Genomic DNA, 23656 nt, shown 5'->3' on the forward strand with positions numbered 1-23656 from the left:
AACAATAAAACATAACATAAAAACAATACCAAATTATATATTGCAATATACATAATTTGGTCATAGACCCCTTGAGGTCCAGTGAGGCGACTTAGACCCTCTCAAGAAGAACTTGGATAGCCTCACTGCATTCAAGGGGTAATGATAAAAGATTACTTACCCCATCCATGTTGTGGTCATCCATGCCCTTCTAGGTCAAATCCACTGAACAACCTAAAAAATAAGTTAATACCAAATAAAAAACATGTTCACTTATCTAGGGCCAATGTCTTAATGTAATCCAACGCCATTCTGTCACAGGATGGACAATTTCATAAGTGATTGAAGTCAATGTATCCACAGTTGCTTGATTTCTTTCTTCTTTTCTTCTTAGTGGGAACCATCCTTATACGTCCTCGCCACACTGACAATTGAGGTGGCATGGGAGGCGTTGGCCCTTTTATGGAGTCTGTCATCATCACATGCCATCTGTTTTGGCGTCACGTAGTGAAACAGCAAATCATACCGCTTGTGTTCCCATGTTTGCCACCCTAAGTAATGACGTCAGATGTCTAAATACCTGGATGTTTTATCCTTCTGTGATGTTTAATAAATGTTCACCTATATCCATCAGATACCACTATAGCCTTCAATAACACTTTCCTTTAAAAAATAAAACATAATCTTGGCTGTCAATGAATAAATTGGTGAAAAACATAAAAGGAGCGGCTCAGTGAGTAAAGGCACTGACTGTAAACAATGACAGTAGTTTGAATCACAGGAACCTGGGCAGAGACGGTGTCTGTAGAAATCCTATGTGCTGCATTCAATGCACTGTACTGTAATTGTGAAGCTCTTAGAGGCCCATTGGGAGAAAAGGGCTATGTGAAATAAAGTTATTATTATTTTTATTATTATACACACCAGAGCATATGCATACGTAATAATTACAGCCACAATAATGATGGTAATTTATGCTAGCAGGGCCGCCAACAGTGGTAGTTATGGCACTGGTAGTGATTTAGCTTTTTTGGAAAATATATTTGTTTTTCTTTGACATTGTAAATGAGTCCTGTGCTGCATTTTTCCTAATCAGACCAACCCTTCTGATTTTAGGCAGTTCCAAACATTATTCTTCACACAACCTACAGGGCTTAATAATAATTTACTGTACTGCCAAAAATGGAATCACTAAATGTTGTCACGAGAAAGCAGACAGTTTAATTTCATTAAGCTTAGTTGCTACAGAGAAAAAGGTTGTATACATGCAGAACTCTGCAAGTTTAAACAAGGCGAGGGCAAAGACTCTACTTTCTCAATTAGATGTAATATTCTTATTTCAAGCTGTAAGCTTTAACAAGTCCTAATACGCTTTACCAAGTGCTGAACATAGTTTCAGCTGCACGATAAAACCTTATTTGTTGCTGCATGAGGTGAAGATTAATTTCTTAAGTGTATGTTGATTGGTGCACAAAGGAAACTCCTCTTGGTACTGGACAGCATTCCCTTAAATTTACATGAGAAAAGACGTGGGGAACTAGCTGGCTTCACATCTACATAACACAAGGAATAAGGTTAGAGACAGAGACTGTACATTCTACAGTAAACTCTTCAGAATCCTTAAACTGGCTGATCTTCTCTAAGCCATACTAAGCATGAAGGAACCAACTACCAGATGCAGATGTTAGAAATAGCAATTAAGAACTGCAAGCAGAGAGGAACTTTGCCACGCTGAAAAGCAGCATCGTCAGTTAGTGAACAGTGAGAAGATGGTCAGTAAAATACTGTTTTGCTGTTGCATTCTGATCGGATGTGGGAATGTAAAGGGTCAGTGGTGGCGGTGGTGGGGAGATACAGAAACCACCATCTCACCAACAGTGATGTCCCCAAATCTAACATTAGGAGACCTTGCTAGTACGGTTTTGCTCAGTGAGGCAAGGAGCACAGAGGCAGCTTCCACTGCTGGAACAAGTGTCCTAGCAACTCCTTCTGTTGCTGCAGAACTTACAGCAGCTTCTCACCAACAAACAGAAATACCAGCATCTCTTCCTCAGAGAAAAATGCCAGGATCTCTGGACCAGCAGAAGAAAAAGAAATATCCATATAAAAAAACAGGTAACATAGTAGTGAGCAAAATAAGTAATAATTATATTTTATATAGGGCAGTAGAATTGTATGTCTTTCATTGTAATTTTATTTAAAAAGGGTTTTTTATTTTAGTGTTCATAACAGATATATTTGTTTGTTTTTGAAGACACAACATGTATCTATTACTATAGTATCAGGTAGCGATACTTTAGTATTAAGAGCGGATGAAATGTGTGTTGTCTTGGCCAGTTTAACATTCTGCCTTGAGACAAAGCATTAGGAAAGCTTTGATTGCTCAAGATACCTTAACCATTAGAAAAGCGGTTTCGGTGTCAGCTACTCTGCCACTACTTGATAATTGGCACACTAGATGGCCTGACAGCAGTGCATGCTAACCTAAGCAACATGACACCTACTGGCAAAAAGTCATCCTTGGAGGCCCTTGACTAAACTATAAGTGAGTATCCAGATGTACTGGAGAGACTTTCCCCAATGCTGGGTATACCTGTGGAAACTTGACAGCAACTTCTAGCAGCGGGTGATTAACTCTGTGGGGTTCTGGTCCAAAAGCACAGAACCTCCAGAGCACAGTCATGGCTTTTACTTCCCTGGAGCTGCTGCATTTAGTTTTTTTCTGCCATGGCTTCAGAGAAAGTAAGTCTGACTACACCTGTATTTTGGCAATCCGTATATTTTGTTGCTGTTAGACTATCCTTCTAGAGTTATCCTCCTACTCTGCCTACTTTTCAAACAAGGAAATTAGGTTGGTGGAATTGATGCCTTAAGCCTGCTACTGGAAAGGAAGCATTTAGCACAAAGGGGCATGATTGCTGGTCTGAATGAACTGTAGCTAGGGCAAAAAGGGTTATATTTTTATGGGAAATAAATTATTGGTCAGATATGGCTGAAGAACTGGAAAGCATGGAGTAAAATGTGAAAAAGGTTGTTGGAGAGGAGTGAAACAGAAAGGGGAAATGAGATGTGATGAAGTTAAATATTTTAGTGGTCCTGGATCTGAGCATGTTGGTACACCCACCCTTGACTTAATGGATTAAAGGCTAAGTAGGTAGTGCTAGTTAATAAACACACAATCCCAGCAAGCTCAGAACCACAAAACCCACCACATTACTGTATATATATTTTCTGGGTATGCACCTTAACCCTGGCTGTGCTCAAAGCTGTGACCATGCAGCAAGCTTAAGCCTATAGGGAACCATGTTAAAAATGGTTTTTGAGGCAAAAAGTGACACTGTGTGCTCATTTGCATGTCATTTCCCAGAATCCCTTGCTGCAGTGGAAGTGCTGTATGCTGGGTGATAATGGGGAAAGGCGGGGTTGCAGACCTGCCTAAGACATGCAGATGAGCATACAGTTGTATTTGCATATATATATATATATATATATATATATATTTATATACAGTGGTCGACAAATCAGCAAAAAATCTACTCGCCGAACAAAAAAATCTACTCGCCACCTAGTACCACACGTGTGCTGCTTGGGCCAATAGGAGCTCGCCACGATGTTAAATTCACTCGCCCGGGGCGTGCAAATGTATAGGTTTGTCGAACACTGTTTATATATATATATATGTGTGTGTGTTAGCTGAGCTTTAATAATCAAAAATGAATAGACGGTACCGTTCTGTGGCTAACGGAATGCTTTTATTTGTGCGAGCTTAGTATTAGGGTGTTAGGTTTCAGTCACAGATAACATTCCTACAGTATATGCACTGTTTGTAAGTTTAACCTTTCCTGCTTTATCCATTGTAACACCACCGGAAGAAGAGATCAGTGCATCTCGAAAGCTCGCACAAATAAAAGCATATTTACCACAGAACGGTATCGTCTATTCATTTTTTATTTTGTGTGTGTGTGTGTGTGTGTGTGTGTGTGTGTGTGTGTGTGTGTGTGTGTGTGTGTGTGTGTGTGTGTGTGTGTGTGTGTGTGTGTGTGTGTGTGTGTCAAAAGGAGTGCTCCTGAGCGTGGCCAAATGTATAGAACAAAAGACGGAAAAGCCCAATGCTACATCCAATACGATAAAAATACATAGTGAAATACTTATATATTCTCTTGAATAAGGGTCATTTAGTTCATGTGGCTTGCAGGCTTATAACACTTTGGCCAAAGGGTTTAACTAAATGACCCTTATTCAAGAGAATATATAAGTATTTCACTGTGTAGTTTTGTCACATTATATGTAGCATCAGGTAGTGGTAGTGTAAAGCTTTTATGGAATGGGAAACCTATTGCAAGCAAGCAACCTAATTTGTGTGCAAATCCTTTTTATTTATTTTTGTCCCAGAAGCAGAAGGACCTTGCACGAGACATGCACTAAAAATCAATAGTACTCAAGGGTGAAGTCAGGGTGTAGTGTCCTTGCATGGAATGTTGTTTATGGAGTTTGGATTGGTCCACCAAGAGCAGGTACCACTGGTGACTGGTGTACACGTTGTTGGAACTTGTACATTGTGCTTGCAAGGTCCACTTAATGTATGTATAAGATTCTCAATAAAAATGCTGTGGCAATTTTCACCCACAACGGTGTCTTGGTTTGTGTGTGCAGAAGTGACAGATTGGAAGGCATGTGGGGTGGTATGGCCACAACTGAGGATTCCACCAGTCCAGGAGCCATTAGCTCAAGGGTCGAAATGGCTGCAAGATTAAATGACCTGCAGCAAGTCCAAAAAGAATGACAGCATGTTTTAAGAGGAGATAAATTATACGTCAGAGAAATGGAACGTATGGGTTTAAATGAGGAGACGGCTGGTTGAGAAGGGTGGAACACAAAGACAAAATGAGATATGAGAAAGGTGAAATATGTGTTTATGTATTCCTGGATCTGAACAGGTGGGAAACCCTCCCGTCTGCCCTTAAAGTAATAGATTAACGGTTAGTAGACAGTGGTAAAATTGTTATTGGTACTGTAGCGGAAAGCTTCTATGAAATGGTGAATCTATTGCAAGCATGCTATTTCATCTATACAATATGTATTTTTGGATTAATAGCAATGTTTCAATGTGTGCACAACAAAAAGAATAAAAAAAGAAAGCGCTGCGTATTTGGCAAATGCTTTTGTTGCTGTTTTTGTCCCAGCATCAGAAGGAGCATGCCAGAGGAATATCCTGCAGATCAGGGAGAGAAAGGATACTCTTCCCCCACTTCCATTTGGGGGATTGGGAAAGGCTCTGCTAAGCTACTAATACTGCATCTGACTTTGCCAAAGATAAAAAGCAAAGAAACATATCATGTAACTCAGGAAAGCAAGACTTTAAAAATGGACGACCGAATTCTGAAGCAAGGTTTGAACATCCTACAAACAACAAACTAACTTCAGGGTCACATTGTGATACCGAACCAGGCCAGTCCCTTTTCAGATCTGTTTCTATTATATTGAGGTGGCTCAAAGAGTAGCAAACGGCAACATGAAGGGCACTATTTATGAAATGGTGCATGCCAGAGTCGTTACTTTGTCGCAACCCACGCTAAAATATAACTGCGACGGGCACTGTCTATGCTAATGTACCATGTTCTGCCACATCTGCGCTGACATGAGGCAGGAGAGAGGGCAGGGACACACTTGCATAGCGACGCAGGTCTATGTATGAAGGAATGTGAGGCTTGATGCTTTTCTGCATTGGTTTTCTCTGTCACATCACAGGGGGCATACGCCTCTTTTTTTTAGCACAGAATAGTAATGCAGCATGTGCCAAATTCTAAAACAGTAGAAATACACCTAAATATATTGTGTTTCAGACACACCAACAAAAAAAGCACCTTTTTGTATGCCGCTGCATTAGCACACCTGGTTTCACCAGGAATTTTGACAGTTTTCATTTCCTATATGGGCCTCTCTCTTTTGCCAACCCTTCCTGGGAAAGATGAGCTAATACCTTTTGTGAAGAATGACGTACGGGGCCATATTTACTAAACAATACTAAATTGAAAGACATCTTACAGCACTTTCAGAGGAGTGGGTTGTAAGAGCTCTTACCGCAGCACTGTAAGGTGTCATAATTTAACCCATCATCTGTGGTGCTATCTAACTTTCCCCAGTGTTACTGTATCTACTGTAGTTCTGTGCTTTTAACTTTCTTCCTCAATATGAATAATCGATGTTTAGAAGAGATATATGTAAACCTGTTTTCTTTCACTCTTTTAGGTTTATCCTGGAGACTAGCCCTGATTTTATTGCAGGAATTTTTTGCTGGCACAAAACTTTGGGAAATAATATTCAAGGAAACTGTGTGTCATTATCATCTGCTTATGCACTTTACATTTCTAACAAACAGCCCCACAATGGTGGCAGCAGCAGGTGATAAAGGGCATGTACCAGCGATTTCTAACTAATGTCTGGCATAAACTGCTCTAAGATACTGTACAAGACACTTTACCTCCTGTACCTACAGTAACACACCCAACACTGAAAAGTGACTGTATTCAGCATATATATGCATACAAAGTATGCAATTTTCTCCAGAACAAGGAGCAGATGTTTAATCTGCCTCAATTTGTGGCATGCAGTATAGAGGTTGTAACTATCTTCTGTTCCATTGTCACACCTAGTCACATGACCGCAGTGGTCGTTGTACCAAAGGATTAAAGCTGCAGGGTCCCATTCAGAAGCATGGACCCCCTCCAGCTCCATCGCAGCAGACACTGTCCCCAGTGCTGGCTAGGGTTGTCAGGTGTCCAGTATTGAACCGGACTGTCCTGTATTAGGATGAGGGGGCATGTGAGAGTATGAGAGTAGGGGGGTGAGAGAGTAGGAAGGGATGGTGTGTGAGAAGATGAGGGTGTGTGAGGGAATGAAATTCAGGGGAGGTCGTTGACCCCTCCCTAGAATTTTTGGATGAAATAGAATATAAAATGGTGCAAATTGGTGCATTGTTGGAGTGAAATTTTGAAACAATTGAGTAACGGTCAGATCATTTATAAATAACATACCTCCACACTGACTTTCCTTGTTCGAGTCGCCATTGTTTTTTTTTGGAGAAGCCACTTGGCAACCCTAGGCATCACAGACTTTTTATTGTTCATCCGTGGTGCTGGGGACTGTACTTCTTGCTTCATCGGTTGGTATCAAGCTAGATAATTTTGTTACTTACAATTGGCGCAGATCTCTTAGGTGCAGGATTTATATGAAGAGAGGAAAGCTGCAACAGTTGAAGGCCCAACTTTTGATTAGTCGCCTAATAATCTTACTTTGACCATCTCCTCCCCTAACTCCTCTTGTAACCACTCCCTAAAATGCAGTTTGGAGCAAACAATGAAGCAAAATACCTTGATTCCTTTACGCAGATCATACAGAGTTCTAATTATGCAGTTTGCACCTGTTTTGGAGACTCCAGTTTGTGACACTGGATCCATATCCCCTGAACTGAGTTTTTAATAATTGAAGCTTGTGGGAGGTACAGTATCTTTCTATATGTTCATATAGTAAAAACTAATTTGGAAACTCCCTGAAAACCCACCTTTTCAAGGAAGCCTATCTGGTATAAACCCATCATCCACCCCCCTCCAAACTTTAGGGGATCAGCTGTGCGACTAGACCATACTTCATCCTGAGACATGCTCCGTCCCACACCTTTTGTTCCAACATTGCCCCTTATTCCCTCTATACTTAAAGCTCTCATGGCAGGGCCCTCATTACCTTCTGTATCTGTTTGCTCTTGTTTGTCCTTATTTGGTGTCATCCTGTTGATGTAAAATACATAACTCTGTACCCCCGTTGTACCGTGCTGCGGAATATGTTGGTGCTTTACTATAAACGATAATAATAATATAGTAGGTGTGCAGAGGGAGTATCTATTAGAGATCACGTATCTACTGCTCACTCAAAGGGACTAAGTTAATATTACCTACAGTGTGGACACAGCGCAGTACGCTTATAGCACTGTAATATTACTTTTCTTATCTAGTCTTTTGTCTATTAAGTATATTCAAATGACCATAGTGTGAGGGAATAATATTCAGGAGGGTTTCAATAAGCAGCGCTATTCATGAGGTGTAATAATTAAAGTTTCTTATGCCTGCACCAGGCTGGCAATGCTTTGGTAACTTGAAGTCACAGAATTAGGGGGGAGTAAGATGGTTACCCCCAATAACACTACCATTTGTTTATGTAAATTAAGTTAAATACAAACCCCCCCACACGTCTTTGACACAACGAGCCTTAATACATATGCTGCCACTTTAATGCACCCGGTGATGAGCTCCTGTGAGTTAAATAGTACAGTACCCCCGCTCCCTTCTAGTGCAAGGTTGAGTAAAATAATGGTTGCTCCTTCTGCTGGTGCGTTGTGTATGTCCCGGTGCAGCAGGTGCAATAACGTTAGCTACATCTGCATGCAATCAGACATTTGGTCGCGGCCAACTGGCGAGGGACCCTCCACTGCAGCCGCTCTGTCGCTGGACACTCAGCCACCGGCCACTTCACCATGGTGAGTTAATTAAAGTGTTAATTTAGCAGTTAGTGTAGCGGGTTAAGGTAAGGGATTTGATTTTTAGGGTAGGGAGTTAGGGTAATGGGTTCCTCTCTGTAGGGTAAGGAATTAGGTAAGGGTTTAGGGTAAGGAGTTATGGGTAAGTGGTTAATCTTTTAAGGGTAGGGGATTAGGGTAAGGGGTTAAGGTAACGGCTTAAGGTTTTTAGGGTTGGGGGTAGTGTTAGTATTCGAGTTAAGATTAAGGGGTTTCAGAACTCACAAATGATGGCAGTTTGAATATCAAAAACACATGTACTGTATTACATGAATATACATATTACAAAAGGTATATAAAAATACCACTAAAAGGATATATTGAGATGGCCATCTCTAGAATAAAACACCTGGCTAACCTCAAACAGTGTGAATATGAGTAATATATAGTTACATAGTAGATGAAGTTGAATAAAGACATGCGCCCATCAAGTTCAACCTATGGTAAATTTAGACGACAGAAACGTTATCCTATATCCATACTTACAGTATATTGATCCAGAGGAAGGCAAACAGAAACCCCAGTGAAATATAATTTGATATCTCATAAGGGGAAAAATAAATCCATTCCTGACTCCAAGATTACTCCCAGGATCAACATTCTTCCCATGTTTACTTATTTGGTATATCCCTGTATACCTTTCCTTTCTAAAAAGAAGTCCAACCTTTTTTATAACAAATCTATTGTATCTGCCATCACAGTCTTCGTGGGTAACGAATTCCACATTTTAACTGCCCTTACTGTAAATAACCCTTTCCTTTGTTGCTGGTGAAATCTCCTTTCCTCCAACCTTAAGGGATGGCCCCGAGTCCTTTGTACTGTCCTTGGGTTGAATAATTATTTTGAAAGCTTCTTGTATTGTCCCCGAATATATTTGTATATAGGCATCATATCCCCTCTTAGAAGCCTCTTTTCTAATGTAAATAAATCTAATTTCACTACAGGTTAGTCTCATTGAAAGACGACCTAACCGTATACTGTATATATCACTAATTAAACTGCTGGCAAAATTGAAGTAAAGCCAAATTCCTGTATATTCTAGTTATAATAACAATAGTATGCACTAAATAGTATACATTATACAAATTAATAAATTGACCACAATCTAGTAATACTGCATCAAACAAATGTGAGTATCAAAGTCCAGTAATCCCATCCATATGTAAACATTTCAGTTGATCTTGTACAAAGTACACCATGATGAGAAAGTCCTGCACCGCTAAAATAACTTTACAGTCATGTAGAGCAGGCCTGCACAACACGAGGCCCGCGGGCCGCATGCTCTCCCCCCGACCGCGAGCCATCTCTCCCCATCCTCTCCAGTGAGCCAGCTCTCCCCCTCCTCTCCCGCGAGCCAGCTCTCCCCCTCCTCTCCCGCGAGCCAGCTCTCCCCCTCCTCCTCTTCCTTGAGCCTGCTCTCCCCCTCAAGCCTGCTCTCAGGACTGCACGCTCTATGCGTGTGGCACTTCCTGTGCCCGCTGCCTGCGCTGCCGTGATGTGAGGTGTAGGGGGGAAAGTAAGGTGAGGTGCAGGAGGGAGGTGAGGTGCAGGAGGGTTATATGAGGTGAGGTGCAGGGGGGGTGAGGTGAGGTGCAGGAGGGTTATGTGAGGTGCAGGGGGGGTGACGTGAGGTGAAGTGCAGGAGGGTTATGTGAGGTGCAGGACTATTATGTGAGGTGCATGGGGGGTGAGGTGCAGGGGGGGTGAGGTGAGGTGCAGGGGGGGTGAGGTGAGGTGCAGGGGGAGGGTGATGTGAGTTGAGGTCTAGGGGGGGTGAGATGCAGGGGGGTGGGATGTGTGTGGTCTGCAGGGGGGTATTGTGTGTTATGTGGAGGGGGAGCATTGTGTATGGGTGAGGGAGAAAGATGGAGGTGTGAGATAGAGGGTGAGTCTTGTAAAGGTTGATGATGAGGGGTGCAGGGGGAGATATAAGGATGAGGGGTGCTGGGGGAGATATATGAAGATGATGAGTGCTGGGGGAGATATGAGGATGATGAGGGGTGCTGGAGGAGATATGAGGATGATGATGATGATGATGATGAGAGGTGCTGTGGGAGAGATGATGATGATGATGATGATTTTACCCATGTGGCCCGAATCTGTTTTCCTTGGAGCAGTTCGGCCCTTCTCGCTTTACAAGTTGTGCAGGCCTGATGTAGAGGATATTCCTTATAAGAGAAATCAATCACAATAATTGGTTGCCTTACCTGGCTTTCTTTAATATCTGTCTTTCTACTGCAGGTAAATATAGATCGCATTATTACTGTGAAATACGCATATCCGTTTGTTTACTGTACATCAATAAGTGCCAGTGTATTACCATTGCATCAATCATGTGACTTGCAGTCCTTATCTATCACTGCCTCAACCTCCGTAGTAGATCTATATAAATATTCTGCAAACAGCTTCACATATATTCCATTGTTTTAAGCAATAATGATAGACCTTCGCATAATGTATATAGCAGGATACTTATCGTTATTGCATCCACTTCCTCTCGAATGTACGCCGAGACTTTCGTCTTTGCATCCACGTAGTAATCAGTGAAAACAGATCAATAGCTCTTCTGTTCCTCTGCAGCGTCCATTTTTCTATATCAGGACAATCAGGACAATCAGGACAATACTTATCAGCTGCCGATGATAATAAATCTTCATAGCGTGCATGCTTGTGCCAATCACAAATAAACAACCGCCGCAACATGGAAAGAGGCCCAGCAGCACCTCCATGCCGAAAAGCCGTCTTCCATGCGCTCTGGAACATTTTAGATCCATTTATTTAAACGAGATCATTCGTTTTGTAGTGACTTGTGATTTATTAAATGTTTTTAGATTAGGGGGATTGGATCTTTTTTTTTTACGTGTATAAATAACCAATATAGATGAGCAATTTAGCAAGGATTTGTTTCAATGTCTCACTGGAGAAGAAAGATCAGCAGTTTTTTTTAATGACATCAAGTCTTATCACTTGTTTCTTCTCTTGGTACAAGACTTTGATAAATGACTCTTGTTAACCTTCCTTTAATTTATTGTGACTAACAACACAGAAAGAAAAAGAGCATTCCATCAAATTGAAAACCAAGTTGGTTTTCTAAAGACTGAATACTGTACTTACCAATTTATGAGGAAAAGGTTAACTGTTTATTACCTGCACTGTTAAGAATTTGGTAACCACAATACTGCTAGCCTTGACATTTTCATATACTAGACCTTTTTATTGTCTACATCTGCCATAGTTAGGTATTTGTAACGTCTCTATTCATTCTTCATTGTATTCTTATTATATAGAGGTTTCCTTCCATGATCTCTTCAGAATTTTAAAAAAATGCATTTACTTTGCCATACTCATTTTAAAACTGCAGACCAACAATATCCTATATGTGTTTTTTTTAAATAAATCAGTTCTGTACTATGAGAAAATATTTGTAGCAGTTAAAAAAAACACAACAACTCTGAATTACATTTTTAATGTATTATAATATAACAAGCATTTTTTGTTTCTATAGCAACCATTTCCAAAGTCACATCCCCTTCCTCTTAGGAAACAGGCTCTGAAACACCCCTTTTTTAGCCCTGCCCTGTCTCTAGCAGTGTACCAATTGTATCTAGTGACTGCCTGGTCACAAGATCTTCCCCACAGAACTTTGCATCTTTGGTCCTCTTCTGCTGCACTTACAGCCATTTAGTGAACCCCGAGCCAAATCTTCGTTGATCGATCACATGAGAAAGGATCAATCAGCAACTTAGCTAATTACTTTTTATTGTGTGGAACGTATTGATTGCACATATTAAAGGGGGGGGGGAATAAAATAAAAAACGTCAGCTTGGACTGCTGCTTTAAAAGAAGGTCAAATTCTCTTTACTGGATAAGTATAATAAATATCTCTATGCATACATTGGCACTTTTTATAATAGTAGGTAAAAAAAACAAGGGCAATTACTATTATTAATATGTTGACCATTACATTAACTGTAAAAATTGGATACATTTGAAAAGGCCTGAGCTTGTGAAATGTTATGAAGCTCCTTTGTTGATTCCAGCATTCCAGCTTGATTCCAAATCTACTAGGGAAACAGCGGAAGAATAAGGGTTTTATTGTCAGATGGATTTGGCTTGGATTGAGCATGTTGGGTTATGCCAAATTGCTTGAAGAATTCTTGGTTCTATATTTTTTTATGATGACTTAGGAACATTACAAACTATTTCAAATATGTTTAAAAATATGATCCTATGTATTTATGTTGTACTTACAAAAGGGCTTGTGAGGAGCAGGGGAAAATGATATGCTACTCACGAAAGTCAATGAAGGGCAATTTCTGCATTTCATTGGTGAATGCAGAGTAGGCTACCTTGTTTCATGTTTCAAAGTTCTACATTGTCTATTGGATTCTTCTAATATCTACACAACTTATAAATGTGCACATTCAGTTTGAATAGGCGGGTAAAGTGCTTATAATCCAAAATATTTCAAAATATTCCTTTATTTATAGATGTGTTTAAAAATGTTGAAATTTCTCCATATTATAACAATAATTGCATTAGCTTTATGTAACGCGTCTTTAACGCATGTACGGTAATTGTAACGCACGTTAACGTTTTGCCAGTGTATTGGTTAACGCATCTCTGCGTAATGAAAATCCTCTGCTACTTTTTCTAACAGCTGCAATAAACTGAGGAGAAATAACGGACGTTACCTATTTAAGTAACACCCATAATTAGCACAAATGTAATGGATTTCTGAGGATCTAGCCCGTGGTGAATTAACCTGTAGCAGAGCTTGATGAATAACCCCCATAGTGTGTACTTCTACAAAGGTGGCATGCAGAGTACTGTTTGGAAGATTCTTTATAGACAGATCTCATTGATCACTACACATGCATTTCAATAACGATTGAGGCTCTTTGTTGCTTTACTATTCATATCAAATTCAATAAATTCTATTATTGAATAAGACCTCCTGCCCCTTCTTCAAAATAATATATATATATATATATATATATATATATATATGGACAGAAAAAAAGAACAGTGCTAATATCCAAATTAATGCACAATGAAATAACAATATAAAATATACAAAATGAAATGTATATAAAAAAGCTGGGCAATCAGGAAGTGAGCAGACACACCTGACAACCAGCATGAGATATTAGGAGGCTGTCTCATGCTACAGACTATCCTAGGCACGCTGCTATGCAGATGGATTCACAACTCTCCCTAAACCACAATAAGAACTGTTAATATTGTTTTCCTGACTGTTGTGGTGTATGTTTAAAGTTTGGTTACTGGACTAAGCCAGCCAGCCTGATAGATAGGGCTTGGGTTGTTACAGTAGTAAGTTCTCCCAATGTGGAGTAGATGTTATTTTGCTTTTGTGTTGCCTTAAAGGGACAGTGTGTCCACATGTTTAGTTATGCTGTGGAGAAATAAAACCACTCAACATTTGCTTTAACCTGAAGCTACACGTGTGGACTATTGTCTGACCTCAGCCACAGGCCGTCCTGCCACAACGTACCTCTCTATATATTTATAAATAGAGCTCATACATTTAATTATTGCTTATTTGTAAATGTTTTGGCAGGCACATTTAATACCTCTCCAAAGAACCTGTAATCTAATTTTGATGTCTGAAGCAGGGTAGTTTGACGGAGCTATCATCAGTGCGACGGCACCTGGCCCCGTGCTTACAGAGGCCCCGCGCTCTTCCCTTACCCAACTTCAGTAATCACAGTTTATTGTTGAGGTGGTTTCATTAACCACCCTAAGATTTAAACTGTGATTGCCAAGGGAGAGCACGGGGCCATGTTAAGTGCTAGCATTTCCTCTTGCTACCATGTGATGATGCATCGCCATGCCGTGTTACCATGACAATATGACATCGCATGGCATGAGGGCGAGCAAGATGCCTCACGCATCACGTGACATTGCGTCATCATGGCGACATATTTTAGCTCGAGGAGATACCGGGTCTGGAGGAGGTAAGAGGCCTCGCCATACTTACTCTGCACTGGGCCCTGCCAAACTTCCAACCGGCCTTGGTATGAAGCACAATATGATAAAGTGACAGACTGAGAGGTCAGACTGAGAGCTGATACTGATATTTGAACAGCAGTGTTTGTACCACTTAGCTACTCATTTATCATGTGCCCTTGTCTTAGTGGTGGTGCTTATGGATATCAGTACCTGGTACTCATAAAAAAAACTTGTAGTCTGTTACTAAACAGTGCTAAACAAATAGAAGGAAAAATATGCTGGCCTTTTCACAACTTTTTAGGAAATGGTAAATATACCTATAACAGTACAAATTATTGTATAACCAACATTCCCTGTTTTATTTTACAGAACGAGGATCTAGAGGACACCTTGACCTCACGGAGCTGATTGGAGTTCCTCTTCCACCTTCTGTTTTTTTTATTACTGGATACGAAGGGTTCCCAGCTTACAGCTTTGGCCCAGATACTAATATTGGCCGTCTTACACGAACATTTATTCCAGAGCCCTTCTTTAGGGACTTTGCGGTTATTGCTACAGTAAAGCCTGATAGCAATCGGGGAGGTGTTTTATTTGCCATAACAGATGCCTTTCAGAAGACCATCTACTTGGGTATGAGACTATCATCAGTTGAAGATGGAACACAGAGAATAATTATGTACTACACAGAGCCTGGGTCACAGATCTCCAGAGAAGCAGCGTCTTTTAAAGTACCAATAATGACAAACAAGTGGAATCGTTTTACAATGACCGCTCTGGGGAATGAAATCGTTCTATACATGGACTGCGAAGAATATCACAGAGTTCCTTTCCAAAGGTCAGCAGAAGCTTTGACATTTGAACTCAATTCTGGTATATTTGTTGGAAATGCTGGTGCAACAGGACTGGAAAAATTCACAGTAAGTACTACAGTATATGTCATTTGTTTTCTATCCATTTTTAACTTGTAATATTCAGAATATAAGTATATAACTGTATTCCCCTACTTCCCTCCTTTCTAAGGGCCCTGATGAAGGTATAGACTTGGCCCAAATGTTGTCTCCCTGTTTGTACACAAAGTGCAACTATAAACTACAGATGTAATGGACATCATTGTTCCCAATAAACCATTACGTGATCATAGATAACGCATTTTTCCTCAGGATTTTTGTATGGTTCTTTAAATAGAACCGCTCTGTAATATTGTGTTCGTTTTTTCCAACCCACGCGCATTACCGAGTACAATAACAGGCGCAACAACTGTATATTTAGTTTACTTTGCTTCTATTTTCTTGTCAGGAAGTATATTTATAGGTTTGCAGAAATGCTTAGCATTTTGGAATGCTACTTGCAATTCTGCCTATAATAAACTTGAGTGGATGTAGATGGATTTTTTATTGTGTACTATAATTTTGTAACAGTATAATTCATTCAGTAATTTCAACTATTAAAAAAAAACATTATTACAACTCATTAAGGGGATAATTCAATATACTTTAGAGCAGAACTTCAGAGTATATTGAATTAACCCCTAACAAACTACTGGCTTAATTTTGCTGTGAAAATTGTTGCAACTTGGTGCTTCTTTTCCTCTGATGCATATTATGATTTGTACAGTAGGCTACTTTAGCTACTATTAGTTACAAACGATATCACTAAACATTAAAAACTGCACAGTAGTTTAGATCCTGAAATTGTATAGCATGACTGCTGTTTGTAAGACCACTCCCACTAAGAACTACCAACTTATTGAGTTAACCCACAAGGGCCCACATAGATGGTTACTATCTTCCCTGGGTTAATGTACAGCGCATGTTTTGCCACAAACAGTTTTAATAAAACTAAGTATGTTTTTACATAATATATATATATTTATCATTTTACATTATAATAATCATATTAATCTTGGCATATACAGATGTAGCCATACTTATTTTCCCTGATGCCGGGAAATGCCGTGGGAACCCAATAGCGGCATCATTCCCCGGCATCAGAGGCTAATGCTGCAGGGGGCCCAATATTGATGAATGGTTATGGCTATTTCCTCCTTCGGAGATGAGGTAAATGATTTTATATATATATATATATATATATATATATATATATATATATATATATATATATATATATATGGGGTACGGTCTCTGGATTTAATCTGGTCGGTGGCATGGTGATGGATCTGAGAGTGGGGACAGTGGTTTCAATTGGATCTATGAGGTTGGTGACTTTGGAGGGTTTTGGGTTTTGGAGAGGCTTTAGGAAGGGGTGAGGGTAGGGGATGTCATGGACGTTGGGGGGTGGGGTGAGGGAGGGGATTGGAAAGATGGGGAATCATGGAATTGGATCTATGAGGTTGGTGACTTTGGAAGGTTTTGGGTTTTGGAGAGGCTTTAGGAAGGGGTGAGGGTAGGGGATGTCATGGACGTTGGGGGGTGGGGTGAGGGAGGGGATTGGAAAGATGGGGAATCATGGAATTGGATCTATGAGGTTGGTGACTTTGGAAGGTTTTGGGTTTTGGAGAGGCTTTAGGAAGGGGTGAGGGTAGGGTATGTCATGGACATTGGGGGGTAGGGTGAGGGAGGGGATTGGAAAGATGGGGAATCATGGAATTGGATCTATGAGGTGGGTGACTTTGGAGGGTTTTGGGTTTTGGAGAGCCTTTAGGAAGGGGTGAGGGTAGGGGATGTCATGGACATTGGGGGGTGGGGTGAGGGAGGGGATTGGAAAGATGGGGAATCATGGAATGTGATGGGAAAGAGATGAGTTTTGAGTTGCCTTCTGAAGATAGTTAGGGAAGTGGCAGATTGGAAGTGGTGGGAGAACTTATTCCAGTGGAGGGGGGTGAGTAAGGCAAATGATTGGAATCGCGAAGAATTCTTACCCAGAGCCTTCCCATTCCTCATGGATTTGATCCCTTTTGCCATTTTTTCTCGAAGGACGCATTGTACATTATTAGCGGTTTATGTTGGATTATGCCCTGTGTTATTTGTGTTCTCATCCAAATTCATGCAGAAGTTCTTAACTCATTATGAGAAGTGCACAGTCTTTTATTGTTGATCCATCATCTTGTTTGAGTGCATTGATGTCACGGGAGACCAGGCAGTTTACACCTTTTTACTCATTCATTGAGTAAAACAAGATAATGAAATAAATTGTAATTTATTCACATAAATTCACGTACACACAGTGGAACACAAAATACAGATGAAAAACACACATACTGGAGGTCTGCGGGACGAAAACTAGGCTCTCCTAGGTGCAGGGAACTGTAAATAAGAGTTTTACCCTGACCGGGACTTAGCCCGGAATCTCCTGGTTCCCAAATCGGCGTGAAGTTCAACATGCCACGCTCCCTTCTCTTCTTAGAACTTAGACTTTTCTTGACCGTGAGCTACCACTGATTCTCTGGAACCGAAATCAGCATCAAATCCCAGCCGCGACCTCTACGTTCGATTTTGAAAACTTGTGCGCTACAAACGGGACTTAGAATCTGGCAGGCAGGCTTTTTTGGCTTGAAATCGAAGCCGGTTGCTGTGTTATTCGCACAACAGCATCTTTGAAAAGCCTGCCCGCACTTCTATCGCTAGAAATCTCAAATCTGATTGGCTCAGACATTTCTGATAGTATTCTGAGTTTCATTCATGAAACTCAGCAGCCAATCATCACGTGGGAACTTTCGCAGTAGCCAATCAGAGCCAAGCCGGTCTGAAAATCCGGGTCAGCGGAAAATATGAAATTGCCAAGGGACATGTGCAAGTTTTCCACCTCCATCCCTGGCTACTCAATGCCACCCGCTGGGTCAGGCTCCACTAAGTGTGGCAGAACAATGGCAGCCCAAACGACTGCCATTGTGCCCTGGTGTAACGCGTAGCTCACCACAAACGAAGCGCGACCCCGGTGCTGAGATAGGGAATTGAGAAACGCCAACCCACAGCCACGCGGGCGCGCCTTGGATGTAGATTGGTCGTGCAAGCCGGATCAGGGTTATAGAGTGCAGAGTAGTCGTATATACTTGCAGGTCAGGATTAGAGAATAGCGGATCATTGGGGTACTTTGCCAAGGTCAGGATTGTAGAAGAGCGGATCGTAGGAGTACTTTGCCACGGTCAGGAGCGGAGAGAAGCAGAGTCCAAGAAACTAGCAGGGTTCAGGCAACAAAGGGTAAATCAGGCAGTCAAGGCAAAACAAGGTATCAGGAACAGAATGCAGCAAGGCACAGCGTCACGCTGACTATGCTCAGCAAAGGTAAGATGAAAGTGCAGGGTATATAAGGAAGGAGACTCCAATAGCAAGCAGGGGTGGAACCAGGAAGTGAATCGTCATAGGCTGCTGGTTCACACAGGTGTGTCCAATGATGCAGCCGATCAGGTAGGAGGTTGCTTGCAGCCCGCACATGTCACAGGGTTCAGAGGGCGGGACTTGGAGTATGTGATACTACCACGCCGGTTCCTTGAGACATCAGAGCGGGGGCGGAGCCTGGAACGCGCGTCACTGCCATGCTGGTGTTTAACAACAGAGCGGGGACGGAGCCTACCGCACGCATCATGGCGAATCCTCACACCTGGACTTGAGTCTTTCCCTGCTACCCAAATGGCATTCACACCTATTGAATCCTCTGGCTGCTTTGAACTCCGCTGTCCAACCGACTGAATGGCACCTATGGGTAGCCCTGACAGTCTGTGTGGGCATCGGTTTTGAAAGTCCCAGCACATTACAGTACACAACAGTACATTACAATGTATTAATAAACTATACTTTAATACATACCTATTCCCTGGGTATGAGGAATAGAATAGAAAAGTGTACTTTTATTTCTATCAGCCTATATTCCCCACACACTGTCTATTGGATTTAGACTAGACTCTGAGAGTCACCTCACAACCTTATCTATGGTTGGAGCACCCACGAACCCAATACAGGTTCTGGGCATTAACTGGGGTACCCCCCTTAACCTGGGGATCCCCTCAGTTACAGGGACACTTTTCATCCCTGTGCCCCATTTACCTTTCTGGGCTATGCTGAAGCAGGGAACCCTGGCGGTGAGTTGTGCAAGCGTTTTCAAAGGGAGATATTTCCAGGACAATGTACCTACATGTATCCGAGAATCAGGCATGATTCCCGGGTACATTTTTAGGGGAACCGACAACTGCGGACCCCAACTACCATGGCACGTTCTGACAACAATTCCTCTGCAAAAACGTCCTCGAAACTCATGCCCTAGCAATCTCTGCTCGCTGACATGACCGGAAAGATAAAAACAAATAAAATATTTTAATTACATGCAGTATGTACAAATAGTGCACTGTTACTGGGTCCAAGAGCTAAGTCTCTGGGACCCTTATATACAGATCAGGGGTAACTAAAAATGGGCTTAACCTTTATTTGAGAGCCTGGTTACCCCCTACCGTCACAATTGATTTTCTTCTTCTCAATAAATAGTCACTGCTTCATCTACTTTAAGCTTTGGATCTTCGATAGTTCTCTTCACCATATCACAGTTACATTTTCTTATATCTTCAGTTATACGTTTACAGACCATCTTGCACACCTCTGCATATTCAATTCTTGTGCCTTGGGATTGTTCATTCCTTGTCGTTGCCTCTGTAATGGCTTTGTTTCATGAGATATTAATTCGATTTCAACTACACTCTTCATAAGTTCGTTATATTTGTCTGTTAAAGTGTCCCCATGCATTTTGAGCAAGCTCAAGCGATTTTTCAGTTGTTGTTGATTGTTTTTGTCTTCTTCCTAATCTGTTTTCTTATTTCCATCTTTACATTCAGATATAATTTGTAGCTAGAAAACAACCACAAAAACACGTCGCTCACCATAGACAACACAAAACACTATCTGGTGCAAGGGGGAGAGGATAGTAGCAGAGACACAGACAAATGATCATAAGAGATCACAAAACCCCTATTAATTGTACTCAAGATAGGTCACACTAGAAATAATAGTGTGTCCATCATAAAGGCTTAAATAGCCAAAACCCTCCCAATAGGGTAGACCGCTATTTGGTCACACAAGAGTGCAGAAAATGATAAAGTTTTAATATATAAAATGAAACACGACGAAACACATAAAATGGTGATAATAAAATCCCCATGCGCTGGGTGGGGGCAGTAATGTATTATATCGGTACTAAGCAATTTAATTAGAGCAAGTATCCAAAAGTGAAGCAGGTGGTAACCGGACTAGCCCCACAATTGTAAGGGGCTATGTCTCATATAGCAATATTATATAGTCAGGGAAAGCATGCCAGTATAGCAGAGAACAGAGCATATATAGTGAAACATAGGCTGTTGATGAAATCACACATACAGTCTGTCTGTGTCTACATATGACTATTGTATTAAATATATGCAGCTTACAGAACGCTAGCTGCCAATAATGCCAATAATGGGCAAACAAACAAACAATCTTTACAGCCTGTCAGCATCCACATCTAATCTCTATGTGGTGCATTGGCTGTTAATGAAAGTAGACATACGACCTGGCAGCCTCTGCAATGTAAATTCCCCGCTATCTATCCCGAGTAATCGTCCAGAGCCAAAATCAGCCTGCTTCTCCTGCCTCCTTCCTCATGCGCGTGACCGTCAACGTGATGACGTCACCTAACCCCACAGGCATCAGGTGCAAAAATGGCCAAATCACCTACTGTACGATGACCAGGAGATACTGTAGCAAGAGAGTTCTCTAAATTCTACGCAGATTTATATGATCTTAATATCTCGGAGGGACTCCCTCATACATCGAACTCAGACGCTATTTCAAAGTACATAGCCTCCTGTAACCTCCCCCAACTATCTGACTTAGAGAAAACTAACCTAAATTGTAAGATCACACAAACAGAACTGGCAAACGTGATCAAAAACCGCAAATCAAATAAGTCCCCGGGTCCTGATGGTCTGCCAAATATCTACTACAAGAAAGTTTTCGTGAGCCTTGCTCCAACACTCCTCGAGATGTTTAACTCATTCTTGGAGGGAAGTGAGATACCGACAAATATGTCAACTGCTAATCTAGCAATTATCCACAAACTAGGCCATGACCCCCTCCAGTGTGGCAGCTACCGCCCTATATCCCTGTTAAATTCAGACATCAAAATCTATAGCAAAATTCTCGCAATAGGCTAAACCCAATCCTGCTGGGACTGATCAATATAGATCAAGTTGGCTTTATAACTGGCAGGCAAGCATCAGATAATACCAAAAAATAATCAATATTATAGACCATGTACAATCCACTAAAAAAAAGGCGATCCTACTCAGCCTTGACCCAGAGAAGGCCTTTGACAGGATTAATTGGGTTGTCCTAGACAAAACCATGCAAGCTTTGGATTTTCGGGGCCTTTCCTGGAGGGGGCCAGAGCACTATACCACTCCCCCAGGGCCCTAGTTAAACTACTAGGCAATAATCTTGAGTGAATAAATATTAGAAATGGCACAAGACAGGGATGTCCGTTGTCCCCTCTCCTTTTTTCACTTTCTATGGAGCCCTTAGCGGCAACAATCAGACTGCACCCAGACATCCAGGGGATAGATATTGGACGTAGAACATACAAGATATCACAATTCGCAGATGACATTATACTGACATTAGCAAACCCTGTGATATCACTACCAAACCTGATACAGTCCCTGGGAGAGTTTGGCAGACTATCAGGATACAAAATAAACAGGGACAGGTCAGATGCCTTAAACCTGTCCCTTCCGGACCCTAAACTCCAAGACTACAACAAAAATTTTAATTCAAATGGCGAAAGGACTGCCTTACATACCTAGGGACTAATATCTCTAAACACTACGAATCTCTCTATCAAAGCAATTACCCTACCCTATTTGGGAAAATCAACAAGGACTTACTGGACTTGAGCAACCACCAGATATCTTGGTTTTCCAGAATGACAACAGTAAAAATGAACATTCTCCCAAAGTTTCTGTACCACTTCCAGACCCTCCCAATCCACATCCCAAGAAAAGAACTGAGAACTACAAAATCACATTTTCAGATTTATATGGCAGGGAAAGTGACCCAGAATCCCTAGATCGGTTTTACTGGCCTCTAGATCAAGAGGGGGAATGGGAGTGCTAGACATAACTAGGTACTTCCACGCAGCCCAGTTACGCCAAGATGTAGTGTGGAACGCGGATCCAGTCAAGTATTGCTGGATGGAAATTGAGTCCAAGTATTCAAAGGTCTACCCGATACTTGGCATGCTCTGGCGATCTGAAAAAAGGACACAGGACAGAGAGGACTAGAACTAGGACCAAAAAATTTCACTATGAATCTTTGGTCCAAGATAAAGGGAAAATATAAATTCAGCTCGGCTGTTTCCCAGCTCTTGCCAATTTTCGGCAACCCTGACTTCCCACCGGGAATGGGATCGAACCACTTCGACCAGTTCAAAAGTAATAAAATCACACGGCTAGGGGATTTTTTCCATAAGGGGAACCTCCTGAGCTTCCAAGAGCTCAAGCAAATTTATCAAGCCCTAGACTTACAACCCTTCTAATATATACAAATAAGACACTCTATCCTGTCTACTTTGGGGAGGCCGGGGTTGCCGGAACTCACTAAGTTTGAAGCCCTCTGAGAAGACGCAGAGTATAAAAAGGGTTTGATAACAAGAATTTACGTGGGGATTGAGGCGGCAGGGAACACCCCGACCCATAGATATATAGTTAGATGGGCCAACGATTTGGGAACTGAAATTGACTGTGAAGATTGGGATAACGCGGCAAAAACATCCATCTGCACAATCACAAAAGAAAACATCTATAAAATAATTTACCAGTGGTATCTAATGCCCTCAAGATTAAAGCAGAACTTCCCAGAGGCCTCAGACCAATGTTGGAGGATGTGTTTGCAGGTTGGCAATATGGTCCACATCTGGTGGGATTGCCCAGCAATACAGATATATTGGAGAATGATAAGGGAAATTATAAAAGACACTACTAACCTGATTATCCCACTTGACCCCCTGGTATATGTGTTGGCCAAGCCGATCGAAGAGACTAATACTCCACCCAAACGTCTGATCTCACATATACTCACGGCCACCAGATGCGCAATAGCAGCAGCCTGGAAGTGTCCCTTGCCCCCTCCAAACAAATGGTCATAAACAGAATTGGGGAAG

General features: G+C 41.4%; 1 protein-coding gene across 4 annotated transcripts in view; it reads left to right on the forward strand.

Annotated features, from left to right (window-relative positions):
* The window catches only part of COL15A1 (collagen type XV alpha 1 chain), a 378174-nt gene that overhangs the window by 112044 nt on the left and 242474 nt on the right, over positions 1-23656 (forward strand). For 2 of the 4 annotated variants that reach the window (XM_075586144.1, XM_075586145.1), the window contains exons 1-2: positions 1484-2094; positions 14891-15438. In XM_075586144.1, the coding sequence (XP_075442259.1) occupies positions 1749-2094; positions 14891-15438 (894 nt within the window). In that variant the 5' untranslated portion in view covers positions 1484-1748. Of the gene's footprint in view, positions 1-1483; positions 2095-14890; positions 15439-23656 lie in introns of those variants that run through there. The other 2 variants (XM_075586143.1, XM_075586146.1) reach the window with 2 other exon arrangements.

Source organism: Ascaphus truei, chromosome 2 (assembly GCF_040206685.1).
Source record: "Ascaphus truei isolate aAscTru1 chromosome 2, aAscTru1.hap1, whole genome shotgun sequence".
In the NCBI taxonomy this organism is placed as follows: domain Eukaryota; kingdom Metazoa; phylum Chordata; class Amphibia; order Anura; family Ascaphidae; genus Ascaphus; species Ascaphus truei.